The sequence below is a fragment of the Python bivittatus genome, unplaced genomic scaffold (genome assembly GCF_059951505.1).
Source record: "Python bivittatus isolate LINGU-HERP-01145 unplaced genomic scaffold, Pbiv_v1 ctg000840_np1212, whole genome shotgun sequence".
Classification (NCBI taxonomy): domain Eukaryota; kingdom Metazoa; phylum Chordata; class Lepidosauria; order Squamata; family Pythonidae; genus Python; species Python bivittatus.
The window spans coordinates 12,132,299-12,147,802 of record NW_028277113.1 but is presented as its reverse complement, the minus strand read 5'-3'; the positions used below and the strand labels follow the sequence as shown (position 1 = coordinate 12,147,802).

At 40.4% G+C, this 15,504-nt stretch overlaps 2 protein-coding genes across 3 annotated transcripts in view; one reads left to right on the top strand and one right to left on the bottom strand.

The window, feature by feature from the left end:
• The window catches only part of SLC22A23 (solute carrier family 22 member 23), a 92,150-nt gene extending 83,212 nt beyond the window's left edge, over window positions 1-8,938 (top strand). For both annotated transcript variants that reach the window (XM_015887331.2, XM_015887332.2), the window contains one exon: window positions 3,357-8,938. In XM_015887331.2, the coding sequence (XP_015742817.1) occupies window positions 3,357-3,714 (358 nt within the window). In that variant the 3' untranslated portion in view covers window positions 3,715-8,938. The remainder of the gene's footprint in view (window positions 1-3,356) is intronic.
• Window positions 8,939-9,218: 280 nt separating this feature from the next.
• On the bottom strand, window positions 9,219-15,047 carry PSMG4 (proteasome assembly chaperone 4). The gene is made up of 3 exons (XM_088130925.1): window positions 14,780-15,047; window positions 11,387-11,462; window positions 9,219-10,929 (listed from the first exon to the last, which is right to left on the bottom strand). Exons 1-3 carry the CDS (start codon window positions 14,999-15,001, stop codon window positions 10,808-10,810), a joined length of 420 nt encoding a protein of 139 aa, XP_087987051.1. The 5' UTR covers window positions 15,002-15,047; the 3' UTR covers window positions 9,219-10,807.
• Between the last annotated feature and the right edge of the window lie 457 nt (window positions 15,048-15,504).

Here is a 15,504-nt window from a genome sequence, read left to right as displayed (position 1 = left end):
GAGATATTAGCAATTATATTACATTTTGCATCTGCATTATGATCATAAACACAGCAGTCATAGAGCACTGTAGATATTAGAGAGACAATGGATATAGAATTCTTTGCACATTGTTATTACATAACTTTGTAGTAAGTCAAATTAATATAGGGGAGAGCTCTGCTGATAAAAGGCATTGAATAGCATAAAATATTAAATTACTTTTTTTGCTGAAGTTAGTAGGAAAATATCCTTTCAGTTTATTTTGGATACAAACCCAGTTTGATTTTAAAGAATGACATAACTCAGATTGAAATAATGTAAAATCTTCTCAGTACCCTTTCCTTTAAAACAAACCAACAACTTTAAAATTGTGTTTCTGAGTGTTGATTTCTCCTGTTAATCTGCATCACGTGTATAATTTACTGGCCCTAAATTCGATGAAGATAAGTTCATAATAACATTTTTAAACTTTCAGATTTCAAAGATACTGACTGTGAGGGGAATTAGTGCCATTTATTAAAACATGTTTTGTTATAAGGAAAAGTCTGTTGTGAACACCTCCAAATTGAAGCATAAAGAGAAGTGGAGGTTTTTTGATACAACCTCGTCCATTCAGATGGATGTTGATCCCCTAATTCTGGTTGGTTCTTCCAGCCCCAAGCTGCTAAGCATTTAAACATCACTGAAGAATTTTAATTCTCTGTTGCAAGGGCTTTCAAATACTTAGCAGAGTGAAAGCCCTAAGCGTCCTGTAGTAGACTTTTTGCGAAATAACTGTATTTAAAATACAGTTTCCACTGTGTATTTTGGCTGCTGAAAACAGAATTCTTTTTAATAGAATGAGATATTTGTGGGGGAGAAGTGTCCAGCAAGGGCCTAGGTGCTAAGAAGCTGGCTTCCTCTGTGTCTTTCCATTTGAGGTATTTCTCAATCTCTTTGCCCAGCTTCAAATCTGCAGAAGAGAACAAAATCTTAATCATCTCAGTTAAGGGCCTGTTCTTTATGTGCTCAGTTGCAGAGCCCACTTGTTTTGTACTACGTTCACCTAGTTCTTACAGTGAAGCCTATCAGTGTGTGATGTGACAAGGGTTGTGGTTTTCAGCCAGCTAGTCATTGAGCCTGATGCTGATTTGCACTGAGAGAGAGTGACTGGCCCAAGGTCACCCAGCTGGGTTCTGTCCCTAGGGGAGGACCAGAACCTGGGGCTCCCTGTTTCTAGTCCAGCATCTTAATCACTACACCATACTGACTCTCTTCATTCTGGATAGAAAACCCTACATTTATTTTGCCCTTGTGCAAAGAGGAGAACCAGAAATCTCAAAGGAAGCTGAAAGAGAATCACTCCCAAGTAATTTCAGAGAAAGAGCGAGAGAGATAGCATTAGCTACTTCTGAAGTGCATATTCCATGGAAGCATAGGGACAACTTTTGGAAACTCCCTAAAGTGTGAATGTATATTTAAATAAGATTTTTTGTTTTTGTTCTTGAACACCTATCCTGGAATCTTGACACAGCCAATGTAGATTCCTGATTTTAAGCACTACTAGAAGTCACTAGATAATAGATTCCACAGACTGAATTTCAGGAGATGAAATAGGTATGATCACTTCATCTCAAGAAGAATACTGCAGAACTGAGGGAGATGGAGAAAAGGGCAGCCACATTTATTGGTGCCTTCCTGACAAGAAAAACATTGGGGGCTTGCCTTAAATAAAGTGGGGGGTTTTGTATTGGGGTTTTTATTTTTGTAAGCCGCCCAGAGTCACCATGAGTGAGCTGGGCAGCCATATAAATTGTTTAAATAAAATTAATTAATTAAATAAAAGGTAAATAAATGTGGACACAACATAAATATTTGAAATCATGGATAGTATGGAAAATGTAGATAGAAATTGTTCTAACTTCCACTGTTTGATCAAAAGGTGGTTTTCTTCTGTATAATGTGTTAAATCCAGATAGTCATGCTTAGAAAATATTTGTTGAAAGCAGTGAGAGTTTGCTTGTGATTAAAGCCTAATTTCATTGCCTTTGTCATATTTGGATCCAGGCCAGCATTCTCATTGGTCTACATATTCATACATACTTAATCCATCAGCTAAAAGAGTTGATCAAGAAAGAATTTTTTAATATGAAGGCTCCTGAATGGCTTTTCAAATATACAGTAGATACAAAATGTGACAATGAAAAGTGAGCAGACATGCTGGTTAAGAAACCTAACATCAGTATATCTTTTTCAGTAATTGCAGCTCCTTGCTTTTATACTGCTTATAAAATAAATAAGGAAAGCTTGCTCTCTAGTGATGACATAAAGAATTACATAAGTCCCAAGTTTCTGTTTTTGGTAGGATAGAAAGCAAAGATTTATCAACAGAATAGAAGAATATTTAATACATGCACGCACACAAATAAACAGAAAGGAGGGCATTTAATTGTAACTTGTTTTAGCAGTTTTAAAAAAATATTTTACCTATTTTTGGATTGTACTTGATACATAAATGCAGATTTAAAGCAGACAGCGTAACATTTTATTGTGAGATTTCCTCATTTCTGCTGACTTTTAAGTGCTAGAACTGAGTTATGAGGTAATTTTCACTCATATGCAATAATTTGGTTTTCATGTGCATTTTACTCAGAGTAAAAGGTGTGTGCAATATACATATACCATGAATCAGGCAATTAAAAATCTGAGCAACATGCTTGGCACAATGAGGCCTTGTTGATAAAAAAAATTCATTCAGTTTCTCAAAAGATTTCTTGAAGTACATTTTTCAGATTTCATGACTGTTGATGTCATGTTGTCATGGTGCTACCACTTACTAGCCAATCAGCTACTCCTTTTCCTTTTATAACCCATGCCAACCTGGCAGAAGGAGACCAACAACTGTGTGTAAGTCCTCAACCTGGGTTATGGTCCATCTTTTGTTCTCTCATGCCCCATGTGACTGAATATAAACAAAAGTCAATAGTAAGAGGACTGATTTCTTAGCTTCTACTGGGGCCAAGGATACAACTGGGGGACTTCATTTTTCAGGCAAATATTGGAAGAATTTGTTTGGGGTTACTAATTGCTATCATTATTATAATTCAATTAAGTAATTTATGGGGTCTGTTCCATACAAGTGTTCCTCTTATAGTTTTATTGTAATCTTTCAATGGTTGCAAATTATCTTGAGGTTTTTGGTGTTAAAAAACCAATTTTGGGTTTTTTAAAAAATATTTGGTGTTAAATAAAAGCATTAGATAAAGTGGCCCACTTCAGAGATGAGGAGGAGAGACTATCCCATGTGAGCAGCTGCAGAAGTGCATCTGTTCTATATTATTACCATATTACTTGGACAGTTGGCCTACAATGAAGAATTATGCTTGCTTCTACAGGGGTGGTGGCCTCGGCCTTGTCCTGGCTAGTGCAGGCTTCGGGATGCTGACGGCACCCATCATGGAACTTCACAACCAGAGAGGTTACTTCCTTCACCATGTGATTTTTGCTTGTTGCACCCTCATCTGCATCATTTGCATTCTCCTCTTGCCAGAGAGCAAAAATCAGAACCTGCCAGAGAACATTCCAGATGGCGAACATTATACCCGGCAGCCTCTCCTACCACATAAGAAGGGGGAACAGCCCCTGCTGCTGACGAACTCTGAACTCAAAGATTACTCTGGCCTCCATGATTCAGCAGCCGTGAATGACGGGGTGACCGAGACTGTCACTGCCAATGGGATGAAAGCAATGTAACGGGCAGGAGGAGAGGAGGAGGAGCGCTTAGCTGTGGGATTGCTTCTCTTCTAAGATTTACAAACCAGTGAGAAGAAGGGATGGATACACAGGGGAATTAGACTCTGCTGCTAAAGCCACTTCTTGTAGGAATCTGTGATGGGGGTACAAATTGCTTTGGGCACAGTTAGGGGGAAATGCAACTTCAGAAAAAAAAAAAACTGGCTGGAGATCACTGTCCATTTATTTTCTTCCTGCCATGAAGTAGTTCTATTTATTTTGATGATTTTCCCCCATGAAGCACTTTATTCTGTTCTTCTCTTGTTGACCATAAACATGAAGCCATGTTACTCTCAAGAAGAGCAGCCATTCCAAGAAAGAAATCATGAGGTATATTTTGTGGTATGGTTTTGGTTTCATTTTACTGTTTGTGTTTTTACTAGAGGTATGAGGCATCTCTTGCTGCAACAATGAATTCATTGGCTACTGACATTTTGATTCAATCTTTTTTTTTTCTTGATCTCTCCAGATAATCCAATATTTCCTCCTTCCAACCCTCCTAGTCATACCTACTGTGAAAGTGTGCACATAAAGCTAAATTCCAACTGTGTTTTAAGTAGCAGAAAGAAGAGTTTGGATCACAAGCCCTAGGGTATTTTTAACAGGTCTTAATTTAGAAGTTGAAGAATCCACACGTAAATTGCTGTTTACAGTCAGAAACAAAGCACTGCACAAGGAGGTAATCTTTTTCAAGAGGAGGTCAAATGGCTAGGGTTTTTAAATGAGATACATGTTTATTAATTATTCTTTTAAATGTCTGCTAATTAAGAACAAGAAGCAAGTTCAAGAAGCTCTACTCAGTAGTAAACAATATCAAGAATGGTTTTTAACTCTGAAAGAAGAAAGTGGTTCTTTTTAGAAAAGTACCTCCAAGCTGAGAAAGGGAAAATGATGGCAAAATAATTAGTTACTGGTTGTTCCAGAAGCCATGGGCTGGGATTCTAGTCAGTCCCAACATCATCATCACTTGTGCCCTTGTCCTAAGGACTGTTTGATTCTGATGGATGAGCACAGTGACTTAAAGGTCAGGTTTAGGGGAAAAGATTTGGGGGGAAATGGGAAGCAAGCAGTTGAAAGAGCCCTTTAAAAAGAGATTGGAGCACTCTCCATGTGTGATCTGGAATAGAGTTTTTCAGGGTTGCATATTGTCAGCCAGCTGCCCTTTTTACTATTGAAACCTATAGAAAATGGCCACCATAAGTGCACCAATGCAAAATCCCAAGTGCTCTTGTAGGATTCTTCATTTTTACCCTACAATAAATAAAAGCCAAGATCCTATGACCACAGGGGCTGAAAACAGATTCTTAACTCCCTGATCCTAAATAAACCTGAAGGTAACTGCTCTTGAGACTCAGCAGGATCTCCTTCTGTATAAACTGTGTTTAAGAGCAGGGTGTTAATGAAAGAGAACACCTTCCTTCCTCTTCCCCCAAGAGTTATCGGTAATATATGCTGGCAATTTAAATCTCTGCTCTTGCTTAAGAGTGGGCTATTTCAGCATTGCTTCTTACGCAAGAGCCACACAAAGCCACCTTCACGCAAGAAGGTCTGAACTTGTGGCTCGTTTGCATCTAAGCTGTTCCTACTCCCTTTCCACTAACACCATGCATTTGAGATGGATTGCCCAGCAGGACTGCCATTTAAATGGACACAGCAGCCAATGTGGAGATGTGTAAAGCTCTTCACGTGGTGGTCATTTTGCTTGATGTATATGTTGTATTTGTGGGTGAAGTGTGAGTACCCACTTCTGTGCGCCCTCCTTGTTAATGCCCCTTCTTTCTTTCTGTATATTGTCTGTTGACTTCTCTGTGTATCTTCTTCCTTCTCCTGTCAGACTTGTTTTGTGTTGATACACCTGCACCCAGTAGCAAGTATCACACAGCCTCCAATGTTGACTGGCTACTTGAGGGGCAAAATGGCTCTGCAGAAGAGATGAGATTTTGATATACTTGAAAAGAGAAATAACGTTGTCATAAAGCTGCTAACTTTCATATGCAGGATGAAATGCTTGGGGAAATCCTTTGTAAACACTTTTGGGGGGAGAGGGAACATAAAGCAGCTGGGTTGTTCAGCATCATTATTATGGATTTCCCCCCTCAGTTGCTACTGCTGTGTTCACCTCAGTAGAACTTGCTTTCGAAAATGTGAGCCCAGTCTTTTTTGCACACTGAAGTAACTTGTCTGGTTTTAACAACATGACCACCTCTCCTCCATTATTAGTTAATATCCTTTACATCACATTGAAAAAATAAGGCCCTTTGAATTGTGCAGTATTCATGTGCCAAATTTGTGTGACGCCTTTTGCCTTTTATATGATGCTTGTTATAAGTGATATATCAGGAACAGCAAGTTTCTAGTATAAATTTATTTTTCAGTGGAGCGGGGCCTTGTGTTTTGGGAGGGGGGATTTATTATTGACATCCAGGCTCCAAGTTGACACAGAGCACTTTTGGAATCTGTATGCTATGGAGTAGCTTTTTTAATTCCCCACTTCTGTACATATAGTCTTTACTACAAACTCTGTTGACCACGCACCAATATAGGGAATTTCTTGCATTTTACCATGGTTAAAAGTCTCTGTTGTGTTCATTCAGTCACCTGCAATGCTCACCACTTTCTGATGTGATGCTCCTTAACTTTACAAACAAGCAGAGAGAGACAGAAAGACGTTACATATTAAAGAATGTATATTGTAAGGTGAGAGGAGCACTTGGTGATTTTTTTTTAAAAAAGTTTGTTTTAAAAATGTGCTTTTTTATTATTTTGGCCTGAATCTGATATTTGGAATTAATGTGTTATTCTTTGTGCCCAACTTAGTTTGCAATTTGCCTCACTAAAAACCATCAGCTGAATTCTCACAGCACTTTTGCTGAAGATAGTTGTGTAGAACGTATTTCTAATAAATCACATTGCACACCTAATTCAAATTATGTCTTGATGAAGTAAGGTGGGCATAAAATTATCTGCTGGGCCACAGGACTCTACCAAAAGTGCTCAAGTTGTGGTGGGCCTCTGCTGCTATCCCCTCTGATAATAAGTTGCATATTGCTGGAGGCTTGCCTGTAGTAAACCAATGGCAAGAGTTTTCCATAGCAGCCCATTCAAGTATTCTTGTTAAGCCTGGACCACCTGATGCTTGGCCCCTGGGTTGTTTCTGCTATATCAACTACATATTGCAGCCTATCAAGCATTTGGGCAGATCTTCTGTTTTTACATCTCTAGCACCATCCATAGATGTTGGGGGTCCCTGTTAGACCCTAATGTAGAGCTAATTGCACACAACCAACCAGAGGTCTGTAGCTTTGACAAACTCAGTCAGGCAGCCACACAGGACTTGGCTACATTTATTTTATCAGGGTTTATACTAGTCACAATAAATTACAAACCAAACTGGAAGTATTCAGATGTTTTGTTTTTTCCAGTGTGTGAAAAGTTGCAGGTATGTGGTGTGCAGTTCCATTCCTCTGTTAACTCTGAAAAATGGGGGGTTTTTTAGTCTTTCTGCTCTTCAAAAGTGAACAGAGGCCAGCAAGAATGAGTTGTATACCACAAGAATCTGTTCTCTGTCATACTTTTGTAGCACTGCACTGTCTCCAACTAGGTGGTATTTCTATCTTTTTTATTTGTCCTTCTGAACTGTAAGCCAGCTTGAATGTTCAATTGGAACAGAATGGCAATACATGTATTAAAATCAAGTAAAAAAATCTTTAAAAATATTTCCCTTTAATGGGAAAAGGTTGATCAAAAAGAACACTGTCACCCATTGCAGACGGGAATGGGAGCGTGCTGTTTGGCTGTTCCTTTCAGTGGGTCTAGGTTCAGCAGAAGTGGTAGGGGACCTATGTTTGCACATGTACTGCAGCATGGGTATGGTTCTGGCATGATTCTGTTACCACCATGCTCATTGTATACCGTGAGAATGGTTTGAATGCTCCATTAAAAGTGATCATTTGACACTGATCGTGTATCTGATGCCATTTTTTCCCTGTGGTGTCTAAGCAACAACACATCAGTGCTATAGAAAAGTGCCACTACGGCCTTTCCCTGCAGCAGCCATGAAGCCTGACAATCTGCCGAACAACAGAACATGCTCAGTCAGATCAGCTTCTGCTGCTTCACCACAAGCCGTTGCAACGGGATATGCAAAAGGGGAGGGATGCTCTCTAGTTGCACAGATTTCAAGACCAGCTTTAGCACAAGAATGCCTGAAAACTGACTGCTACAGAACACAGATCCAATCCTTGGTTCTTGCCAAATAATTCTAAACGGCATATAACATTTGGCAATTTCATAGAAAACTAAAGGGTAGATCTTGAGACCCAAGGCAGCCAGACATTCCAGCTAGGAAACTCAAGGAGGCTGTCTGGCCTGGAAGAGAGAAACAAGTCCTCATATTTATCCGAACAGGGAAAGCATCAGTGTCCACTCTGTCCGCTTCAATTTTTCTAGTTCTGCTTTTGGTAACTCAAGTTCGGCCATTTTTTGTAGGTGTGTTTGTAGCCTTGAAAATAATTTACTGGAAACCTTTTAAATAGCAAGAAAGCTCAGATCAAAATTGAACATTAAAAGACTTTCTGTGCCATTTATACCAAAACAGTCTGAAAATGGTACGGAGAACCTTGTTATGGATCGTTGTAGGAATAAATTCTTATGAGTATTCTGAATTGTTGGCTCTGGGTTTTGTTTTGTTTTGCTTTTTGAATTACAACTGTTTATGTTGCCAGATCCTAAAGCCAAACTAGAGAGAGAAAAAAGTCACCAAACTCAGAAGTGCCATTAAAATGAACTCTGAATGTCATATCAAGTTGCATCTGTAGTTGGGACAGAAAGACAACAAGTGTGGAAGATGGTTCACACTTGATTTTAAAAAAATAAAGTTAACAAAACCTCATTTTTCAATGTACTGTGTGAAAACATTTTGGAACAGAGTAGTGTGCTATGTCTGTAGTGGGTGAGATTCCTGCCCTTTCCCTCAATTTCTGATGAAGTTTTCTTGACTAATCGTTGTTACTGTACTATTTTTTTTTTATCATGAGTAGTTGGTGCTTCTTCATAGCACAAGCTTAACTATCAACTACTGAAGAACAGTCTTAAAAGCTAAATGTCTGCATGATGTTACATCTGTTGTACCTACTGAACAACTTTGTATGTAAATGTACAGGAATAAAAGATGTTGCTCCATTAAGATTGGACTCAGTGCTCATCAATCTTGTCAGCATTACCCCATTTTACACTGTTGCAGATGCTGCTTTTGCTCAAAGCTGCTTTTGGCTTTTCCTCAAGAAAACTATCACCTGAAATACAAGATCTCTTAAGATCTATGCAAGACCTGGCAGCCGTAACTGCCCCACAGCCTTTTTTCTGTCTTCCACAGAGACCTTCCCACCCCTTGCCTTGCGAAGAATGCCCTGCTGAAATTCAGCAGCCTAGAGGATTATGTAAATAAGAAAGAAAACAGCCATGTAAAGCCTTCAATAGCTTTAATACACCTATTATACCTCTAAAGAAAACTCCTAAAAGCCAAACAAAAGAGTCAGGTCTGATCTAGAGCAACTGATTAGGAGCTTTAGGCAAAGAATACTGGATTCAGTATGCTTTGCTATTATCTAGCAGGATAGATTTGAGTTTCTTAAGGTTTTTAGTACAGTATTAGAGACTGGAAAACGAAAAACAAGCAGCACACACTCTCCTTGCAGAATTAAATCTTGTCCCAAAACAGTAAAATGCCTTTAGGAATTATGCAACAATACTGCAAAAATAGATTTCAACTCACTCTCCTAGAAGCAGTGAGAGTTAGCTGATGTGGCGTAAAGGGGCAGAGTTTCCTTACAAGCCTGTGTTGTGTCAATCAGATTAGCTAGTGTGTTTTTATGAACATTTTCTCCACTCTTCAGTCTGGAAAAAGGTCCCTGCCATAAGAATAATACCTCCCATCTGTACTCCTTTCACTGAAGCTTCCACTGTAAACCAGGATTCTTAACCTGGAGTCCCCAAGCTCCTTGGAAGTCTGGATAGATTTTAGGGGGTCCATGGACTTGACAGGCAAAACATTCCAATAACAAGACAAGCTAAATTTCAGTTAAAGTTAATGAAAATAATTAACTTTAACTGAAATTTAGCTTGTCTTGTTATTGATTTAGTGGATGAATAAGGAAGTACATACGTTACTGTATTAGATATTTGTTATTTTTTTAATTTGATAACCATATTTGAGCACAAGTGGTTTCCTTTGCAATACAGTCTATAGCTATTTTACTTTATGCACTGAAATACATTTTTCTGAGAAGAAACCTGTGACTCAAATACCATTTCTGCCTCACCTCACAGATGTGCTTCTAAATCAGTGTTCCTCAACCTTGGGAACTTTAAGATGTGTGGACTTCAACTCCCAGAACTCCCCAGCCAGTATGGCTGGTTGGGGAATTCTGGGAGTTGAAGTCCACACATCTTAAAGTTCCCAAGGTTGAAAAAAACTGTTCTAGATGCTTCCCCCTTTCCTGATAAAATGTAGGCCTGCTCACCAATGATGCTCATAAAATGTGAAAACAGTTAATCAAATTGCACACCATACTATTAAAAATGGCTAGGGAGGCTCATAACACTACACTTCCTGAGTAAATTTTACATCTTTTTCCTTGACTATGTTTGCTGTGGGTATTTACTCTGCAAGGAATCCATTTCAAATTTGATATTTTCCACTGAACAGATTCGCTTTACCGTTGGCTGGATGTGAGAGAACTAGATCATGTATGGATTAAAAAAGTCAAAACAGATCTGTGCCATATCAAGCAGAAACAGTAGGTGGCAACAGCTGCCAAATGTTGCTGCATTTACTCTGGTTCTAGACTTTCCCAGCAGGAGCATCCGAAGAGCTGAACACTTATTTCCATTAGAGGTTTAGATTCACTCTCTACGTGGGTTCAGAAAGAAGCTAAATCAAACTGAATGCATTTCACTGTCCAAAATATATAACTCAGTGACAAAAAGATCAAGACGTGGTTTTTTAAAAATGTTTCTTTAAAAAAAACATGAACAAAAATGTGACTATGCCAAGCTAAAATTTGTCTGGGAAGGTTGCCATTTCCTCCTTGATACGATTTTCTACAAGTAGTATGAAGCGGCTGTCAGTGTTTTGAATGTTATAGCTGACAAAAATCTGCTTTTTAGTCTTGCTGGCTAAAATAGAAACAAAGCACAAGTCCATCAACCTTTGAGGGAAGACAGCAGAAATCAAATGCTATCATATGTTTCCCCAGTTTCAAGCCCACAGTAGCTGACAAAAACTGGTCAAGACTGGGAGGTAGATACTTACATGTGGGATAAATTTTCTATGTGGGAGCTCTTCAGGATAAAAAGTATATTTTAAAAAACAACTGATTTGCTTTCAATAGTGCTAGGGGTTATCTAGGAAGCACCAACATCATTTAAAATAATAACAATAAACATACTAAAAGATTGCTGATAACTCACAAGGTTTATGATGTTCTCATAGGACTTGGGCCATTAATGTTATTTTTTAAATTTTCATATCATGCTACCCAGCACATAAAAAGGTTGTCAAGCCCAACGTATGTTGCCATAATTTTTTTCGACTTACTTGTGTTACACTTTAAAAACCCATGCATGTACATACCTAATCTTTGAGCTAAAGAATTTGAGGTGTTGTCAGAAGCGTTGCCAAAAAGTAAGGTAGATGCTGGAATGGAGTCCTGGAACAAAGAGGTGGTTTTAGGAGCAATTCTTTATACTCACACATACATAGATCCTTTACTCCAGGGTTCCTCAACCTTGGCAACTTTAAGACGGCTGGCTGGGGAATTCTGGGAGTTGAAGTCCACCCATCTTAAAGTTGCCAAGGTTGAGGAACCCTGCTTTACTCCATGAGGAGAGAGGGAGAGGGAGAGAGAGAAGAGACTGAACATGAAAATTCACATGAAGATGTTGCCGAAGATCTGGTGCCTGAAATCCTAAACAATTATTTTCGTGCCCTGATAAACAAGCCAGAAGCATTTGTGTTTTATTATGGCAAGAATCACATTGGGGACCAAGCCTTTGTGGGTTTTCAGAGTTGAGGGTATAGGGGGCTACAGCTGGTTCTTGTTTTTTGCCTGTAAATGCTAGGTGAAATCTGATGCTGAGTATGCGTATTACAATAAATGTACTCACACTGCAATTCCTATCTTGAGACTGATTTTATGGCTGTTACATCTGGCCTAATTAGCTTTTTTCCCACCCTTTGGTCTTTGTAGTATCTTTCCTGATGAAAAATTGTGGATAACTCAACAGCTCACACATTATTTTCTGTGTTGCAGGTTGATATTTAAAGATATGACTAAACTGTGGGTCTTTTTCTTATCATGAATCAAAATGGGTACAATTGCTTTTTGCACTATTTTCAAATTAATATCTATGCTAAATCAAAGAACTCCAGTATATACTATATGGAGAATACGGCTGTGATCACACAACACATTAAACCCCATCTGTCGCCATTCCCAATGGTCTGGTAGCATACAGCTGGAACCAGCTAAAGAGGGAACAGCAATTTTGGCTGCTAGACCAAGGGCCCAGGGCCCCCCCCAAAAAATTCTCCACAATATAGGAAAAATGAGTGAATGGCTCCAAAGAAAGATGGGAAAGCTTAGTGATCCCAATTTTCTTTTTGCCCCTAAGTCAACTGCACACACCCAGGTGGGGTGGGGTAAGAAGGAAGAGTAAAATGACTAAACAGATGGAATGCCTGGAGCAACCTTGGATCTGTGTCTCAAGGTCAAACAGGAACCTCTCTTCTAGATTCAGGCAATACACTAGATTCAGGCAAAAAGAAGATTGGGATCACTAAGCTTTCCCATCTTTCTTTGGAGCCATTCACTCATTTTTCCTATATTGTGGAGAATTTTGGGGGGGGGCCCTGTGCCCTTGGTCTAGCAGCCAAAATTGCTGTTCCCTCTTTAGCTGGTTCCAGCTGTATGCTACCAGACCATTGGGAATGGCGACTTCACTCAGATCAATTAAATAATGATTACAAAAGTATCATATTTGGAGGTATTTGGGACTTTAACCTAAATGACTGGGTTTCTGAATTCACATAACTTTAAATGATTACATACATAAAGTGTATTGTAAAACAGGCTCTATTTGTGAATCTCCACAAATGGCCTGGAGTTGCAACATTGCTGAAGGAAATGAATGTAAGTTCTGAGCCCCTTGAACAGAACACTATTTGAGTGACCTAAGGGTATTCAAGCATCTCAATACATCGGAACAAAAGGACAGCATCATTAAGGAGTTTTTCCCAATGTTAATGCACTGGAGATTCCATTTTTGCTTGAACCTTTTATTTAATATTTCTTTCCTAAAAATCTCACTTGCTAAATCCAAAGATGTATGAAAATAATAGAAGTGTTAAAATGGTCACAAAACAGAAGGCTCATATCCAAGTTGATTCGATGCCATTAATTTAAGAGCATTCAACAAACATTCCAGCAGACCACTTTCTATCCACAACTATTCTCCCAACGTTTTCTATCTTACAAAGCATACTATCATGATGCACAAATTCAGCTGCCTGCCCTGGATTTCAAGTCATTCAGATTCTGCCAATAACAAGTTATCATCTGCATTCAAAGGTACACATACATTTACATCCTTTACACCTCTGCTGTTCCTAAGGGTGTGCTGGGGGAGCAAGGGACAAGTAACAAAATATGCATTGCAAACCTTACGTATGTGCCTGCAATGTCACAATGCAAATGCAAAAGGCCATCACGATGCATGGCTCATCATTTTGGCACCATCATAGTTAGGAACTATGTTATTGTCACAGCAAGCATTCCTTACATATTTACCCATGGATACTTTTATTCCTAGGCATAATCTGCTTCCATCCTGCATGTATGCCAACAATCTTTAGAAGCTCCTGTTAAACAACTACAAAACAATGGTCAAAAGGAGTTTCTTCTGGGCAACAATTAAGAAAACTACAAGAAGTACAGTAAAATAATAAGCATTGATTGTAGATAACTAATTCGTACATAATGTGGTGTACAGCCTTCTGTGACACCAATGCCAGTGGCCTCTTGGTTTCAGAACCTAGAAGTTTTTCTTCTTTTTTCCCCAGTTCAAATGTTTCTGATAGGAATGTTTCCTGATATAAAATGAACATAGCCTAAAAATTAGGATTGTATCAGATTCACTGATCTTAATGGATAAGCATACAAACCTATCATGTCATGGCTCCACTGAGATGAGAAAATGCGTGTCTTGCATTCCCAAATAAGACAAAGCCATAATGCAGCGTGGCCTTGAGTAGTGTACAAACCCACCTCCTAGCTTCAATAATGACTACTATCTCAGGGATCAATCCCAGGGTCCCATCCTGGAGAGAGGAGAGGAAAGAAAGGCCCACCATTTATTTTGGCACTAGAAACTCGGAAAACAGATTTCCTGAAGATCCCGGCAGATGATTCTATTCACACAAACCAGCAGGTGCATTAGAGAAAACAACGCCCTTCAAAAACCAGTGTAAGAAGCAGGAAGAGGAGATGCGAAGGTGCAGATGAAAACCCGCTTGAGTCGCGCGCCAGACCCGGTTCTCGTCCTTTTCTTAGTCACAATTCGAAAGCGCTCTGTCTCTGCTCACCTATACAAAAAAGGGGGTGGGGATGATGGGCCTCTCCTCGGGACCCCCCCTGGGGTCTTTAAAGAATAAGAGGAGTGGTGCGCTTCTCTTACAAGAGCATTTTAAGGCCGCGATGTCCTGCTCCTACCTACTTTCTCGCGACTCAGCCCTGATGAAATCCCGGGGCTCTCCCTCCGGGAAAATACGCACAGAACTGAGCTGCGGCGGGAGTTCCTCCCACACAGCTCTGCAAAGAAGCCACGGACTCCACCCGCGGAGAAAACGGCTGCTCGGTGTGTTGGGAGCCGACCGGCAGCTACCCCACTTTTCAATGCAACGGGCACGGTCTGCAGCTTCCTGCAGCCCCGGGTGCCACCACAGAGGGGAAAGAGGTCCGGAACTCACGCGGGGGGTGCACATGGCCACGGCCAAGTTGCTGAGCTCCGGGCCGTCCCCGACCCACAGGAAGAGCGAGTCCTGCAGGCGCATGGCGTGGAAGTGCACGAGGTGTTCCGCTAAACGCCCGCAGAAGTTGTGCAGCGAGATTCCACCTTCCTCGGCCGGCGGGGCGGCAGCCGAGACCCGCTCGGCGGCGTCTCCCCTTCCCGGCGGCGGCGCTTCCTCCATCGCCGCCACGCAGCCGCCGAGGGCGACGGCAGGCGAAAGCAAGCGATCCCGGAGCGCGCCGGCCCCTCCCTGCAGCTCCTCGTGTTCCGTTGGCCAGAAGCCGGCGCAGCTTTCGTGTTTCTTCCACAGCGGCAGGCTCGGCTTCCGTGGACGGCTTTATGCTCTAGATTTTCCACAACAGGCTGAACCACAAAGGAATCGCATGGATCGGATGTACGCGTCGCTGAGCCCCGGCCCACAGTTCAGCCCACCTTGTTGTGCAAACCTAGCTTAAGGGGCAGCAGCTAGCTCGAGTGAGTCTGGGCATTTAAGTTGCAATCCTGTCCGGACTTACTGCAGAAAAAAAAATCTATGCTTGACTTTTTAAACCCAATGTTCTGGGAGTTTGGGATCATTAAAATGACAGACAAGCAAGTCATAGAAGAAATGGAGAAGTCGTCATTAAGAAAAGGGTGAGAACTCAGCTGATGAAATGATCTTAATTTGAGTCAAGGCTAGGGTTA

What these genes read in the sequence shown, in the direction of transcription:
- PSMG4 (XM_088130925.1), bottom strand. Translation starts at nt 15,001, where the DNA reads ATGGAGGAAGCGCCGCCGCCGGGAAGGGGAGACGCCGCCGAGCGGGTC. An exon ending in TGGCCATGTGCACCCCCCGC is followed by an intron (nt 11,463 to 14,779) that starts GTGAGTTCCGGA and finishes TCTTTGTTCCAG; the next exon opens with GACTCCATTCCAGCATCTAC. An exon ending in TTCTTTAGCTCAAAGATTAG is followed by an intron (nt 10,930 to 11,386) that starts GTATGTACATGC and finishes TTTCTATTTTAG; the next exon opens with CCAGCAAGACTAAAAAGCAG.